Source organism: Melanostigma gelatinosum, assembly GCF_949748355.1.
Source record: "Melanostigma gelatinosum genome assembly, chromosome: 11".
NCBI classification, from domain to species: domain Eukaryota; kingdom Metazoa; phylum Chordata; class Actinopteri; order Perciformes; family Zoarcidae; genus Melanostigma; species Melanostigma gelatinosum.
In genome coordinates, this window is record NC_136644.1 from 136,583 (window position 1) to 154,648 (window position 18,066).

An 18,066-nucleotide genomic window follows, 5' to 3' on the forward strand; every position below is an offset into this window, starting at 1 on the left:
TATTTACGAATGATTGAAAGCATCTTCTGTTCACAGTTACTATGTCTGCTGGAGGAGAGAAGTCCAAGTCTGCTTCCCAGACTGATGGGAAGGCCGCTCACAACAAGATGTCTGATATGGGCATGATGGCCTACAAGGTACAGCACTCTCTCACACTCACTCACTCTCACTCACTCACTCTCACACTCTCTCACTCTCACTCACTCTCTCACTCACTCTCTCACACTCACTCTCACTCACTCACTCACTCTCTCACTCACTCTCACTCACTCACTCTCTCACTCTCACTCACTCACTCTCTCACTCTCACTCACTCTCTCTCACTCACTCACTCTCTCTCACTCACTCACTCTCTCACACTCACTCTCACTCACTCACTCACTCACTCACACTCACTCACTTTCTCACTCACTCACTTTCTCACTCTCACACTCTCACTCACTCACTTTCTCACTCACACACTCACTCTCACATTCACTCTCACTCACTCTCACTCTCACTCACTCACAGAGATGATCAACCATCTACAGATGTTCAGTCTTGTTGACGCGGTGTGAAGCAGCTGGCCACTCACTCACTCACTCACTCTCACACTCTCACTCACACACTCTCTCACTCACACACTCTCTCACTATCTCACTCACTCTCTCACACTCACTCTCTCACACTCACTCTCACACTCTCACTCACTCACTCACTCACTCACTCTCTCACACTCACTCTCTCACACTCACTCTCACACTCTCACTCACACTCACTCACTCTCTCACACTCACTCACTCACTCACACTCACTCTCTCACACTCACTCTCTCACACTCACTCTCACACTCTCACTCACTCACTCACTCTCTCACACTCACTCTCTCACACTCACTCTCTCACACTCACTCTCACACTCTCACTCTCTCACACTCACTCTCTCACACTCACTCTCTCACACTCTCACTCACACTCACTCACTCTCACACTCACTCTCTCACACTCACTCTCACACTCTCACTCTCACACTCACTCTCACACTCTCACTCACACTCACTCACTCACTCACTCACTCTCTCACTCTCTCACTCACTCTCTCACTCTCTCACTCACTCTCTCACTCTCTCACTCACTCACTCACTCACTGCAGCAGCTGGCCTCTCACTCACACTCGCTCACTCTCTCACTCACGCTCTCTCACTCTCACTCTCACACTCTCACTCACACTCACTCACTCACTCACTCACTCTCTCACTCTCTCACTCACTCACTCACTGCAGCAGCTGGCCTCTCACTCACAGTTCACCTTCAGGCTGATGTCTTTTATCAGGAGCAGCCAGTTCTTACAGCTCAGTGAGGGGGCGTTGACCATGTGACCATGTGAGGCCTCTATGCGTTCAGTCACTGTGGAGGAAGCTGTCACATGTCAGTTGACTCTACCTGCACCTTGTTTCTCACAGTCTCTGTGACCTGGTTCTGCTCTCCTCAGGTGTTGCTTTGGATTCTGAGAGCGCCTCCTTTTTCACTCTCACTCTCTTTATTTTACCCCATCTATCCAGATGTGTGTGTACGACCAGGAGAACTTCCAGGGCCGCTGCATTGAGATCAACGGCGAGTGTATGAATGTGTGTGACATGGGAATGGACAGGGTGCGCTCCCTGCGCGTTGACTGCGGACCGTAAGTAGCCTGTGCACGTACAGCTTGCAAATACACCCCCACCTGCAAGTAATCATGCTGTACCCAACACCCACACTCCGCTGAGCGCGGAGCAGGCAATTTCAAAATTGTACCTCACCATTATATGACATTTCACACTTCACATTTAGGGATGTAGCTGAGGCTTTTATCCTGCGTGATTTGCAGCAGTGAGAGTGCAGCAGTAGAATGAACTATATGAAGTAGTAACATGGCAAAGCAATAAAAGAAATGCAGCAATTTTGTATCAATGTGGGCCAATAAAAATATAATTAAGGAGATGAGTAAGGCAGGTGCAAATAAGCGAGTAGAAAGAAGACAGGAGAGTGTCAATTTATTCATCATGCATGAAGTGGACATCTTCAGGGTTATGTTTAATTTGTTTCTCAAGTGTAGTCGTACTCTTTGTGATGAATAAAAACATCCTTGTGTAAATTCAGTGGTTTGTACCTTTAAAAGTCAAAACAACGATTGTCCATCATACTTAGCTCGTCGCCTTCCTTCCGTCTCATCCTCGTGACCTTTCCTCCCCTCCTCAGCTTCGTGGGCTTTGAGCAGATGCATTTCTGTGGAGAGATGTTCATCCTGGAGAAGGGCGAGTATCCCCGCTGGGACTCCTGGAGCAACTGCCAGAAGAACGACTACCTGCTGTCCTTCAGGCCTGTCCGCATGGTAAACCCCCTGTCTTTTAGGAGACAAGTGGTGTGACTTTGTAAGCTTCTTTCCATTTACACTACTTTTCTACATCGCCTATCTCTTCTTACTGTTTCCCCCTCGTTTCCTTTCCACACAACATCTTCTAGGATCCTGAGAAGCACAAGATCTGCCTGTATGAGGTTGGACAGTTCAAGGGCCGTAAAATGGAGATTATGGACGATGATGTCCCCAGCTTGTTTTCCTACGGTTTCACCGACAGAGTGGGCAGCATCATGGTCAGCTGTGGAACGTGAGTAGTGTGGCACCATGCTACAAACATTTTCTAAAAATATTTAAAAAGAATAGTTAGCGTTTTTGGGAAATGCCTTTCCTCGCTTTCTTGCTCAGACTCAGGGTTAGCTCTTAGTTTAGTATAAATACTGAGAACAGTTAGCATGGCTCTGTTTGGATTAAATAAGCCAATGTAATGTGCTTATGAGAGAGCTTTAGAGGTGCTGGTAGCCTGACAGAGCCCGGTTAGCTGTCTCCACCAAGCGGCAACCTCTGCTGTTCAGAAATGAGGACGAGGTGACACTTGAGGCTGGCTCCAAAAGCGAGTCAATCCCCATCGACTTCCATGTTAAAATGCCCAACTTTACGGTCACGAGAGCTAATATCTCCTTTCTGTATGGGGGGGATTTTTTTATTTCATTTTTATGGCGTGGTCACCTGACAGTGACTGCGTCGCTACCATGGGTTGTAGTTAATAAGCATGTTATTTTGCCACAATACCAAACTCGAGGCTTCCAAGCGGTAGTCAACAAACCGATGAGGGACGTCACGGTGACTACGTCCACTTGTATACAGTCTATGGTTCCCCCCTATTTGCGGTCTCTATTTTAAGCTAAGCTAACCGTCTGCTGGCTGTAGCTTCATATTTAGCGTACAGGCTTTAGAGTGGTATTGATCTTCTCATCTAACTCTCCATGGAGCTGTAACTCGGCTATCTTTTCTCTATTTGCAACTCCCAATAATCGAAGCGTACATTTTTCAACAGTTTTTTGAAAACCTGCAAAACTTTGCAGCGGCTGCATGAAAAAGTCCAGCTGCATGTAGCGCCGCATGTGTCAGAGACAGTTCCCACATTGTGTCGTCTCTCTCAAACAGCAGCACAATCTATTTGAGAGCGAGGGAGTTCAGAAATAGAAGTTTTTTCATCTGCAGCTCGCCGAAGGTGTCATGAACGTCAGCAGTCTCTGTCGGTCTCCGTCGGTGCTCTCAGAGGTGTGGCAGACAGCCGGCACAGTTTCTTAAATGCTGTCATGACTTCATTTGTTGCGCTCCATCTGAAGCATCTGTGATTTGGCATCTGACAGCATGACAAACACATCGATGACTTTACTTGCTTGATGTTACTTCTCTGTTACTCATCTTTAAATCGTGTGTTTTTTTTCCCTTGAATCAATTTTCTCTTACTTTTCTCTGAATTACATTTTTTCCTTGTTGTTTCTGATTTCTCATAGAACCTTGAAATCCTTCACTACTTTGACAATGTAAATTATTCCGCCCCTTCTTTCTCTCCTCAGCTGGGTGGGTTACCAGTTCCCCGGCTACCGTGGCAGCCAGTACCTGCTGGAGAAGGGCGAGTACAGGCATTTCAACGAGTTTGGCGCCCGCTGCCCCCAGATGCAGTCCATTAGGCGCATTCGTGACATGCAGTGGCACCCACATGGCTGCTACACCATGTCCTCCAAGTGAAATCCAGCGAGGGCGAGGAAGAGAGGGATCGGAGGAGAGATGGAGGCTGACGGCGGCCACACAGATGGAAGGGGAGGCTGTGGAGGGAGGGCAGAGAAGGAGAGGAGGAGGGAGAGGGTGTAATATGTTCTCCTTCATCCCAAAATTCCCTTGGCAGTTAGAATGCAGGATAAAGGGAATACAGTAGGTCATTTTTTGTTTTTGCAACATTGTAATCTAGTGAGCAATTAAAAGTTACTTAAAGTGAAGGAGGAGATAATTACACGGACCGTCGAGACTGGATCTGATAATAAATGGATCTGATAATAAACGCTCTCCCTCTCTGTCTGTGAGCTCCCTTCTCCCCACTTTCCTCTTTCTCCTCCCCTCCCTCCCTCTCTCCCCCTCACACAATTCTCTTCCACATCCCACCAACGTCAGCCCTCACTCAGCCTATTAGAGCCTCACTGAGGTGGGCACCAGTGTGGATTTGTGTGTGTTTGTGTTGTGGGGGATCTGAGACCAACAAAAGCCGCAACAAGTAAAGTGGTGGCAAATATTTTGTGCTCCGATCCTGCAGCCGCATCAACCCTGAACCCCAATAAAGCATCTCACATCCTGCTCCACTTGAAACGAAGTCTTATTTAACAGATACGTTTGTGATATGCATGTCCCAAAAGCATAGATATGCTACTTTAATCAGGAGTTGGAGGACTTACATTCACGCATCAGGTGAACAGAAACACGACTCCAAGTGAATACTAATGTTGCTCTGTATCTGCTGGATGTGGAAATAGTAAATAGGCACCTTTGTAATGTCAATTTAAAAGGAGATTATATGTCGAAGTTGTGTTTATGGCTTGTGTCTGCTGCCCCCAAGTGGTAAAAAAACGTATTAAAGCGTAACGTCCCTGATTTAACACATCGAGGTCTGTTTACCGGTGTTGGGGAGTAAACGTCTGATAAAGTGCAGCGTTGGTTGGGTCTGAGGACCACAAGTTTGAAAATGAAAAAAAATCCCCCAAATGTGTGTGGGGTTAGAAAGAAGTTAACTTACCGGACCTCTGCAGCCGGCTCCTCATCTGTGATTGAGGCATAGCGGCTCCAGACAACATTGGGGGCTAACAGCACAACAAACCTGAATCTCTGACCGAACTATCGGTGGTCAAGTTGCATTTGGGTTAATTTGATAAGCTTTCTCCCTTCAGCAGATGAAGGTGAAAACAACCTTCTAATGTCAAGCTCTGCACATACATCACTCCTCAAACACTAGAGTGAAGGAACAATGAGTAAATACATTCTTGTTTAAAAGATCTGTAAAAAAAACAAATCCTCATTTGGCTGAGATCTCTGTGTTTCCAATATGAAATGTTAATTACACTAATCACACAGCAGTTGTGTTTAGTAATCCATCCATGCCCAACTGAGCAGCCTGTCTTGTCCATGGTAACTCTTATCACCAAAGAAACAAACTGCACCAAACTGCACCACTTCAAATAACTTGAAGAATCGACCAGCTCACTGAAGTTGGTGTTGTCGGAGCACATCTTGAAGTAATTTGAGATTTCGGTCCCCAGTCCACACAACACAACGCTCACTGCGGAGACACATATTTGATTTCTACTGATGGAACAATTTGGACCAACATTGTTAATGTGTGAAAGAAGAAAGCACTCTGTCTCTGTGCTATATAGCACTCTAACTAGAACAGCACATTATGCTTTGGAGCGTTCTATGATTTCATGCATTATTTATCTTTCCAAAGGGAATGTTAATGCAGGTTATGGTCTGCAAAGGTCAGCAGCAAAATGGACTTGACCACATTTTAGCATTCACAATTTATTTTGATGAAATAAAAAAATCTTCCTCGAAGGTTGATCAAACAGACAAAAATACCAAACCCCATAATTCATAATGCCATCGACGCATTTATTCTGTGTCAAAGGGTCGACCCACGGCGTGACGTCTGTGATGACTAGTCTTCAATAGAACAGGGCTTTTAAATGGCTGAGAGTGCTTCAAGTCGTCTAAATATAAGGAGGCAAGTTTCAGTAAACTGCATTAGAGTACCACTTCATCATTGTTGGCTCAGAAATGATGCGTACAGTTCACTAATGTAGTTCATTGTGTCCTTTCATTAGTTTTTGTCTCCCTCGCCAACCAGACAACCAATTCATCAACTTTCTATTTAAATGCAACAACACATGTAACACTCCAATATAAACCTCAGTACACTGTATCCCAATATCCAGGTCTAATGCTGGGAGCAGTTTGATTTTGTTTATTACAATAGCCTAAGATAACAAAAGCGGAATGGCCAACAGAGTCTGATGTCTTCTAGTCCATCAATGATACGAAACACCTGCACAAGCTGATGCAACCCAACACCAATCCCTCGCACAATATTACCTTTTTGAAGCCATCGGTCTTGGTTGATTCCGTGTTCGACGGATGTTGCCAAAGGTGCGTATGTCCCAAACTGGGCAGCAGTAGCCGAAGAGCATCAAGGTTGGAATCAAACCTGCTGATTTCTTTTCGCACAGACAGTGTTGGAGCTGCAGCCGTTGGAACACTTTGAAGGCTTGGATAAACATGAAACGTTTCTTGCTAAATTATGAATATAAAATGTGAGCTGCATTAAAAAAACAATAATTGAAAAGTCAAAGTTGTGAGTGTGTTATGAGCATTGCAGAAAACCCCCACTCTGTTGCTTGAGCCTCTAATGGCGGCTCGAAGCTTGAGTTTAGAAAACTGCTGCAAATAATTTATAGCTTTTGCTTTTTAATTCATTAACTCTCTGATTCTGGCTCAATGTTGGATAATTGTTCAGTGTTTTTCCCGTCTGACTTTGATACAGCTCTGATTCATCCTGGCTTGCTTCTTCTCGCAATAGCAGTTGAGTATAGTGGGTATAGAATTTAAGACATTGGCCATAACAAATAGAAAATGATATAAAACACATTTTTATATATTATATAAACATATATACATATAGTGTATATCATTAAATCAATCCCTGCTTCCATGAGGATTCAGATGTAGCTCCACCCCCTCTGTTGTTCTACTGGGGTAGTTAATTGGCTGCAGGCTTGGGTTATTCGACTATGAGAGCTCTCAGTCATTGCATGAATGAATATTGCACAACTATAAGAGACCTCCCATGCAGTGAATGAGGCTGTAGCATGCCGTCGTCACCACACTAACATGTAGGAGGAGAGAGCAACAGAAATAGCAAAACCAATAGGAGGAGGTTCTCCAGCTAAGAAACATCATCATTTTGACATGTTGAAATTACTTATGGCTTCATTGCAGTTTCCTGTTCCTGTTATATGTTTTTTTTCTGCTCTTGATTTCCATTATCTTTTCACAGGAAATATCTCTTCATGACGTCATATGTGAAAAATGTGAACTCAAACCCAAGCAAGAGTTGCTTTTGTAACCGGTGCAGAGAGCTAGAGGTTTATGTACCTCCAGCTCTCTGCACCATTTTAGCACTTTGCTTATCATTTGTTCACCCCCCCCCCCCCCCCCTTACTGAAATACGTCTGTATCTGCCGCTGACGCTGTGGTGAAAAGATAGTTCGAGCAGAACAGATTTCCATGAAGTCCCACTACAGAAATAAACTCAAATTTTCAGCTTGGCCCAGTTCCTCCGAAACTAGAGCGGGAAAGGCACACTTCACCTGTCACCCTGGCACGCAGTTTAGATCCGTCTATAAATACGATGATAAGACACCTACAGCATGCTATCAGCCTTCAGATAAAAATGGATTGGAGGAGTATTGACGTCAGACTGACACACACGCGCACACACAGACTTATGGGCGTTGATATGTGAGTAGATCCGAGCACAAGCACGCACACACACACACACACATACATCTCTCATAACCACACACACACACACACACACACACACACACACACACACACACACACACACACACACACACACACACACACACACACACACACACACACACACACACACACACACACACACACACACACACACACACACACACACACACACACGCCTTGTTGCCAGCCCTGCCTCTGATGTCATTCTGTGAATTGGGACTGTCTCTGCAGCAGGGCATTATGGGATAGCTTATAATAACTTAATGAGTCCTTAAGGTATATCTTCTGCTAAGTAATGAGAAAAGAGAGGGAGAGGGATGAACACACACACCCTCACCCACACACATATCTGCCCAATCTCCACCTTCTAACTCCAATTCTCCTGCTACACTTCTCACTCCATCTGGTGATGTAGCAGCTCTGACCGCCTAATTGGCTGCTCACCTGATTGGTCACACCACCGCTGATAGACATAGTGAGCTGTCACTTTCAATGTCAAATTATGTTTCCCATCACATTTCTTCTCCCAGAAGGTTGAGGTTGCTCTGATTCAAAATGGATTTTATGTAACTCTGATTTTTAATTTCTGTGAAGAGAAGATGTACAACAGCTCATTCACAGTAGACGCCTGTTGGGCGATTCTTTGATTGGAAAAATGTAAGAACGATATCTTCAATCTGTAAGGCTGTAAAGTGGACTTAAATAAGATCATCAGGGCTACAGCCTCGTCTAGTTCTCCTGACAGGACGGAGGATCAAATCTGACTACGTGACAAATAAATAAGCATCTAAATAAAAGAGAAGTGAATTAAATTCAAGGGAAAGAATGAATAATATGGAAAAGGTGATCAAATGAAATACACAGAAAATTCAGTTTATCTCTCATTGTCATCTCGAGACTTCTTCCCTTTAAGAAGATTTATTTTTCATGTAGGAAGAAAAATGTATTAAGCTGCCATGAAGTGGATCATAACCATGAAGTGGATCAAAACCATGAAGTGGATCATAACCATGAAGTGGATCATAACCATGAAGTGGATCATAACCATGAAGTGGTTTATAACCATGAAGTGGATCAAAACCATGAAGTGGATCAAAACCATGAAGTGGATCATAACCATGAAGTGGATCAAAACCATGAAGTGGATCATAACCATGAAGTGGATTATAACCATGAAGTGGATCAAAACCATGAAGTGGATCATAACCATGAAGTGGATTATAACCATGAAGTGGATCATCACCATGAAGTGGATTATAACCATGAAGTGGATCAAAACCATGAAGTGGATCATAACCATGAAGTGGATCATAACCATGAAGTGGATCATAATCATGAAGTGGATCGAAACCATGACGTGGATCATAACCATGACGTGGATCATAACCATGAAGTGGATCATAACCATGAAGTGGATTATAACCAAGAACTGGTTTATAACCATGAAGTGGATCAAAACCATAAAGTGGATCATAACCATGAAGTGGATCATAACCATGAAGTGGATTATAACCATGAAGTGGTTTATAACCATGAAGTGGATCAAAACTATGAAGTGGATCATAACCATGAAGTGGATCATCACCATGAAGTGGTTTATAACCATGAAGTGGATCAAAACCATGAAGTGGATCATAACCATGAAGTGGATTATAACCATGAAGTGGATCATAACCATGAAGTGAATCATAACCATGAAGTGGATTATAACCATGAAGTGGTTTATAACCATGAAGTGGATCAAAACCATGAAGTGGATCAAAACCATGAAGTGGATCATAACCATGAAGTGGATCAAAACCATGAAGTGGATCATAACCATGAAGTGGATTATAACCATGAAGTGGATCAAAACCATGAAGTGGATCATAACCATGAAGTGGATTATAACCATGAAGTGGATCATAACCATGAAGTGGATCACAATCGTGAAGTGGATCAAAACCATGAAGTGGATCAAAACCATGACGTGGATCATAACCATGAAGTGGATTATAACCAAGACTTGCATTTTGAACAAAAAATGAAATATTCCATTCTGTCACAAAGTAAAAACCATCTGTGAATTTAGCTTGTTTTAGTCACTCTAAACAGTACATGAGTAAACGTGACAGATAAAAATGGTTCAAATGTTGTTCCAGTCATTTGAGAAATATTAATAATGCAATTATGTATACAGTCATTTTCATATTTGAATGAGCTTTGTGTGGATGTTTGTATCAATTTATTGGTCTATTTAAAAAAATGTACTGGTCAGATATTTATTTAATCAGTTTAACATTTAGTTATTATTATATTATCATTATTTTGTATTTGTTGTTTTCAAATTTAAAATCTTTTTTATTTGTTTCTTTACTTTCTTTATTTGTTTGTCTGTTTATGTAACCATTTTGTCGATTTATTATTTAGTTTGGTTCTCTCTACTTAAGGCTGATGTCATCATCTTCCTCCCTACCAGCTGCAGGGTAACTGTTTCTCAGCAAGCCGAATGACTTGAGTCAGAGTTACAGGCAGATACAATAACTTCTCCCAGCAGACGATTCTCTGTATTGTTTATTGATATCAAAGTCACAGATTTTTGCTGGCAATCGAATGTGTCATCAGTACTAATTTGACTGTGATATTTGAATAATACAGTCCTACGTGAGGCCTTATTAATCATTACAGTAATTTGGACACTTGTGAGGAATAAGTTTGGAAACAGCTTGCACACGTATGTTGAGTAGGAGTGGACTGACAATTTTAGTCTCATTGTCCAATTATGAGTAATGTTAACTCATTGTTGTAAGCTGGAGGGAGAAGGGGAAGGTGTCGGACCATATGAGGAACAACTTTCTTTCTTTCCTCCATGCTGTATGACATGAGCAGATACCGTCTGTTCTGCAGTAACAGAAATGAACTATGCACAAATTAAATTGCACACTATTTGTGCTCCTTTTCTCACACACAACACACACACACACACACACACACACACACACACACTCTAGCACATAAACACTTCAACCTGACAGTTGGTGTGCGTCACACAGTGTTGATGCTCATTCAGTGCCTCTATGAAAAGTCTCAGGCTGACGGTTGAGTGATGTAAGATTGATATGTAACTCCTCTTCTTTCTGCTCAGACAAATCAGTGGGTGTGTTGAGCCTTCAAAAAGATGGACGGGGTAGAGGGGGAGAGGGAAGAAGTGGGAATGCTGGTTTTGTTTCTGTTTTTTTTGACATGCTGTACATTACAGCAAGGGGATAAAAAATGTAGCTGCCAGGTATTTCAGCAACGTGTGACAACTGACACGTTTTAGGGAAGGTACCTGTTTAGCACCAAGGCCAAATCAGGGATGAAAACATTTCTGCCTCTCTCTCCGTCTGTCTCACCATCTTTAACTTAGTCTTGCTCTCGTCTCCCTAACAAGGCTCCCTGTGTCTGCCTGTTTTCATCTCTCATATCAGTCACCGTCTCTCTCTCTCTCTCTCTCTCTCTCGCTCTCTCTCTCTCGCTCTCTCTCTCTCTCGCTCTCTCTGTAGCCGAGGCCTTTTCCCTCTTTAGTTTAGTGTGTCCGCATTACGTACCCATCTGCGTCACGCGTGAGGCATGCCTGAGGGTTAAAAATAAAATATGAAAGGGGAACAGACAGATGCAAGGAGAGAGGAGAGGACTGATGACTAGAGGATATGGCGGGAAGAGGAGGGTCGACTGGCCTTAGAGGCAGCAGCCTGCAAAAGAGCAGTAACAAATTCATCCATTAATAGTTGTTTGTTAATGTATCTTCTCTCCAGTGCATCGCCTGTAAATGTGGTTCCAGCCACTGAATGCTTTCTGTCTGTCTGATACGGATCCTAAGTGGTAATGGGCAGCTTCCACAATAACCACAAATGTTATTTTTAAATGTCACCAGGGCCGAATGATGACGTAGAACCTCCAGAACTGGAAACAAGTGTGTGAAAGGTAACTCTGAGAGACGTTGTAACACCTTATGGGCCTCAGAGGAGAGACCCTCTGAGAACGTGTGCTGTTATCCTATTGTGATTGATTACACATCTCACCCATTCAAAGGCTTTTCACCGTACCTTTGGTTGTTTGGAAAGAGCTACACAGACTTCTGCCTCTAGACCAGGATCAGGGTTTTGTCACACATACGCAAATTCAGGCGAATATATGTGGGGCCAACCACACACACTTCTTTGCTAGTGTATAATGAGTATTAAAGTTATTGTTTATTTTTTTTACAGGTGCCTGCTAGTAAACAGTGTTATGTTTGTTTTTTCAAATATATATAATTAGAATAATAATAATAATAATAATGATTTTAATTTGTGCTTTACAGATGCATATTCCCAAACTAAATCTAGTTCAATCTACACGGAAAATCTGGATTTTTTCAGGGCCAGTGTTGATCCGGAGGCCTGACTTGGTAGCATAACCCGTCCTTCAGGCTTAACTTTAGGGTCTAGAACTGTGGATGGGTCTAGAGTTTGTTAGTTTCCTCAGTCGCCAAAAGTTACCCACCTCTAGCTTATGCTGTCTCACAGCTGGGATATAAATGCCTGAATCCATATTTGGCAGCCTGGGTAATGTACAAGGTTGGTGTTGAGTTTTCAGATGCCAGAGCTGTCAAAGACAAAAGCCAAAGCACTTGGAGGTGGCACTTACCTGCACTCGTTCCTCGTGGTGTACCATGCCAAGTCCAAACTAAAGGCTTGTAAAAGTATGTTATTTAAATAAAACAATACAAATGTGCAATAGATCACATAAGTATGTGTTACATTATAGTAGCATAGCACTTTACAGTGATGTGATTCCTCTTTCAGTAACAGCTGTTAGGGTTTACACAACAGTCACCAGTCAGTCATTCATATTATCCTCATGTTACTTTGACATGTGGGGGTCGGCCTGTTTGCTGCCTTAGTGGGAGTTTCATGGGGGTTTGATGACCGCTTGGTCTCCATGTCTTCAGTTGAGAGACAGTGACGAACATGTTAGCTCAGCGCAGCAGCTGGAGGTGCAGCGAGCCAGAAGAGAAGACATGCAACTCCAGCTTAACTCCAAAGTTGTCTTAATTACAAGTCGTTTGTTTCATGCTAAACATGTTCAAACTGTGGAGGAGATACTTTTCCCTCGAAACATATTTGAGAAAGCGGTTTCTTTCTGTGGGAACATCATTTTTAGGAGACAGGGTTGCTCAAACATAAATACAATAATACTTTAAATACTGTAAGAAATACAGCCATGGTGAGCATATCATTCTACAGAATGAAACAGAGGTTATTAAGATGTCCTCATGCTGAACGACAAGAATGTCTGATGACTTAGATTTGTCAATCCCTGCAGAAACACTTATTTTACTCACACAGTTCAAATATGGAATTATTTAACCTTTTCAATCGTGCGATAACGTCCTGTGTTAAAAGAGCGCATGTAACTGTACAAGTCTTGATTTGATGAATGTGCTGTTCTGTGATGTCCCTCGTCATGCTGTTGTAACCTGCAGTGGCTGAAGAAGTCCTCATCTCTGATGCTGTCTGCGCAGCATGGCTCAATGTACACCACCTCCTCACGTATGCATTGAGGTTCAACATATGCTGCGTGTGAGTGTGTCTTTGCTCTCCCTTTTCTTTCTCTCTATTTTATTGTATTTTCCGCACACCAATTGTGCAGGTGAAATATTTCTCTTGGAATTGCTCCAACCAAGGTCTTCTGCACTTTCACAGACCTGTTAAATATCATATTCCTTCATACTTGCGCTTGTTCTTAATGAGTAATGTTATTGAAATGGAAAGGGAACATTTTTACAGACATCACACCTGGAGTGAAGTGTTAATGAGTAAATGTACTTGCAGACATAGATACATACGCAGACGCAGGTGAAACACGTACAGATAATCTTTGTGGATAATGACGGGAAGCAAGTCAGTGTGAGAAATCACACTGTGTGAGAGACAGTGAAAGAATAAATCGATCAACTTAAGTTGATCCACTTACAGAGTGCTTTGGCTCTGCTAATCATGCCTCAGATAACAAATCAAACAGATGGAGAGACAGACTGAGACGGAGAGGACGTTGAAGAAGATCAAACACTGCAACAGAACAGAGGAAAGAACAACAGAAATGCTATTTGATTCATAGAGATGGTACGACCGGCTGATTCTGATCCCGTCGATCAGAGGATGAGTGATCACCATCTCCCTGTTTTAAAAGCACATCTTCAAATGACAAGGCTACCAAGAAGGGGCTGTGTAGATTGTCTCTGCATCATGAGGAAAGCACTCTGCTGTGAAAATATTTGTCTCTGTGGGAAACGTTGAATGATAAAATCAAGCTATTCTGTGGGCCGGAATAGCTTGTGAGCCTCGTGGCTGAAGAAGAAAAGAAGAAAGAAAGAAGAAGAAACCATTTTTATTGTTATATACATTTACACATACACGAAATTTGACTACTGCATTTGACCCATCCCTGTATACAGGGAGCAGCTGAAGGACCAACTGCTGTAAAATACAATGTCCTGGTACAACACTGGGCTTCTGTGTGGCCTTTATTCATTTGAACATGTTTTACATAATATACAATGAAATATAATATATAACTGAAGTTGTTTTCATACATGTTTATTACATTGTTACTGAAGAAAGACAGCTTCTGTACAGTTTAACAATATGAAGCAGTTTCTAGGATGGGAAAAAACTGCAGAAATATTTAGAGAGGAACTGAATGTCTGGAAACCATTTTATCAGAACTGACTGTACGATGTGGTGATCATTTAGAATTATATATATACAGTATATCTATAGATTGTTTTTCGTCAGAATGTATGCCAGATGACTGCCTGGATTTATGGTCTAACACTTCCAATCGTTTTTACAACATCAGTTTCACTGTGTTGTGAGCAGTATTTTGTGCTGTTAAATGTCGCTGAAACAACTCTGGACTGAGACTGCTGTGATAGAGCTTCAGACCCTGAGACAGTCTGCATCTCCCATATTCAGGATCAATAAAGACACAATAAAGATCAACAAAGACCCAGTTTCATGGAGAAAAGGCGCCCTGTGGAGTTTTTCTGTAATCAAACAAAATGATGTTTTCATTCAATGCTACTCACTGAAATGCATTGTCTGTATCCTGGAGACCTGACAATCATGTTGAATCATTACCGACAGGAAAATCTCATATGATCTTAAAAATGATTTTCTAAGTATTATTATTTTGCATTTACCTTTTAATGGACAGTGACTAGAGATACACGGGACAAGGCTGAAATAAAACCAGGGACATTGTCACATTGTTATTGCACAGAAATGTGGCTATTTAATACATAAATAAATGGATTCTGATGCACCTGCCTGTAGATATTACTTTATGTTTATTTCCCCATGTTTTCAGGTAATATTCAGTTAGAAATCGTAGACCTTATACAGTGAGTGAGAGATCGGTACATTGAGAGAGAGTGTGGGGAAAAGCTTTTCATATTTTTGGAAACGTGCAGGAGCTGTGAGAGGACACTGAGCACATAAGCTATGAAGATATGAGTGAGCGAGTGAGCGAGGGATGGAGTAGGAGGAGAAGGAGGGAGAGTGGACAATATTGATGTGAACACATGCAAACACATATGAATCAGAATCAGAATCAGATCAGAATCAGAAACCGTTTATTGCCATTGTATGTTGAACATACAAGGAATTTGACATGACGGGAGGTGCGTAACATTTAACAACAATCAACAACATCAACAGTGCAAAGTAGAAACAAATTAAATTTACAGAAAATATAAGATAAAGTAAAATATAAATAAAGTGGAATATAAGATAAAGTGAAATATAAAATAAAGTGAAGTCGAGTGCACAAGCGGACAGGTACCAGGACTATAAACCAGTGAGATGAAGTGTAGTGTGAAAGTGTCCAGTGTGAGGAGTGACCGGTGGGAGTTTGTCCTGGGGATGACAGAGTCAGTGGGGGACCCGGGCTCTGTTAATGAGCCCGACTGCCGACGGGAAGAAACTGTTCATGTGTCGTGAGGTCTTGGTCCTGATGGACCTCAGCCTCCACCAGATGGAAGGGGCACAAACAGTTTATGTCCAGGGTGAGAGGGGTCAGCTACAATCCTTCGTGCTCGCTTCAGGGTTCTTGAAGAGAATAGGTCCTGGAGGGACGGCAGATTGCAGCCAATCACCTCTCAGCAGAGTGAATGATGCGCTGCAGTCTGTCCTTGTCCTTGGCTGTGGCTGCAGCGTACCAGACGGTGATGGAGGAGCAGAGGATGGACTCAATGATGGCTGTGTAGAAATGCACCATCATTGTCTTTGGCAGGTTGAATTTCTTCACTGCCTCAGGAAGTACATCCTCTGCTGAGCCTTCTTGGTGATGGAGCTGATGTTCAGCTCCCACTTGAGGTCCTGGGAAATGATGGAGCCCAGGAAGCGGAAGGACTCCACCACGTCGACGGGGGATTCACACAGGGAGATAGGGGCTGGTGGGGCTGCGTTCTTCCTGAAATCCACAACCATCTCCACTGTCTTTACAGCGTTGAGCTCCAGGTTGGTCAGACCGCACCAGGTCACCAGATGGTCAGGCATGTTGACCTTTAAGTCCCAAGATGCACTTTGTTTGAGCCAATACTAAATCATCCAATCAAGTTGAAGGAGAAAACCACGAAGGACTAAAGTTACATTGCTGAGCACCAATTTGCTGGAATGGGTGGTACAGAGGCATGGGCCCCTGCTGAGCTAGGGGAGGGGGGGCTGGTGGACTGGTGATGGTTGATGGGGCTGAGGGGGATGGCTAAGTGTTATACAATTCTTCTGCTGGTGAAACAGCTTTAAAGACAACAGAGTACAGGCTCAATGTGTGAACAAGCGGCCCTGTACAGTACTCTTCATAGGAAAACTTATTTTATTTTGCTCAAAAAGTTTCTCTTGGTGAATAAAGACAAATCCTTGAAAAACGCAAAATGTTAAAGTGCTCTTAAGAAATATGAAAATAACAACACAAAAGTGATGACCTCATCCCTAAATGGCTGTGTAGCATATTAGAAACTCAATAACTTGTTGCCTTATAAGAAGATAAGAAGATAAGAATGAATTACTGCTCCTCTTCTCCTGCCATTGTTCTGCAGACTGTGTGTCAGTGTGTGGAAAGAAAGCAGCAGTTTATGGTCGAGCGGAAGTGATGACGCCAAGGGACTGAAGGAATGAAAGACACTGGCAGAAAAGGGAGGGCGCATATGAAAACAAAGAGAAATGCGATGTAGGAGAGGGGAGGTGAGCTGAAGAATAGCCGAGCGTCTTTGTCGGTGACAATTAGACTCTGAAAGATGCTGCATGTGTGAGAAGTAGATGGGCCGTGCCAATGAGAAATGTGTTACTAATATGACAGCCTGGGTCACCTTCCAGAAGTCCATGTCCTGGTTTGCTTTGTCTCCCTGGTTCTGTGCGTGACACTATACGCTGCCATGTGCTGTTTACTTCAGAGTCTCTGTGTCTGCATTCATCTTTTACTGCATGCACGCCACACTGTCTGTTGTCCTGCTGTCATTCCGTACCTCATCATTAGTGTCGCCCTCAGGGGCTCAAACACACTGAGCGTCCAAGTTGTGCTTTGTGTTCACGAACGAGATGAACCGTGAACATGTAAAAGCCATTCCCCGTCACCGAGTGACCTTATTAAACCGACAGCACTCAAGGATATGAATAAAGAGAAGCAAATGTTTTCAAGCCAATGTGAATTGTGCAAAAGGGGGCTGCAGTTCAATAACAGGAAGATATTACCTTGTATTTAATAGCTTCATCACAGGCCAGAGCACAAAGGGATGTGTGTTGTTACCTTGGCAACAGACACACCTCTACTACATCATCCCATCGCCCTCACTAACACGCTCTCCGACCTGCTGGCAGTGTTGACGGAGTTGATGTCACGCGGGAAAGAATTGCGCAGCCACACTTGCATCAATGAATCCAGGAGGCTAATTTACATCAGCTGATTGAAAATGCAATCAGTTTATCTCCGGTTGTCTCACAACACAGAGATAACAACTGTGCAGTGACGCACTCCTCAGTTGGTAACTTACAGTAAATAAAGTGAAGGACAGCAGGATGCAGACAGAGGGACAGATGAGGGCAGATGTGCAGGAGTGGGTGCGGCCCGGTGAAGTCTCCTCTTTCTTTCTGT

At 42.9% G+C, this 18,066-nt stretch overlaps 1 protein-coding gene across 1 annotated transcript; it reads left to right on the forward strand.

The window, feature by feature from the left end:
- Nucleotides 1–26: 26 nt before the first annotated feature.
- crybb1l2 (crystallin, beta B1, like 2) lies at nt 27–4,071 on the forward strand (the record flags this gene model as incomplete). The annotated part of the gene is made up of 5 exons (XM_079278243.1): nt 27–137; nt 1,541–1,659; nt 2,217–2,349; nt 2,481–2,623; nt 3,900–4,071. The coding sequence occupies exons 1-5, from the start codon at nt 42–44 to the stop codon at nt 4,069–4,071; spliced, it is 663 nt and encodes a 220-aa protein (XP_079134369.1). The 5' UTR covers nt 27–41.
- Between the last annotated feature and the right edge of the window lie 13,995 nt (nt 4,072–18,066).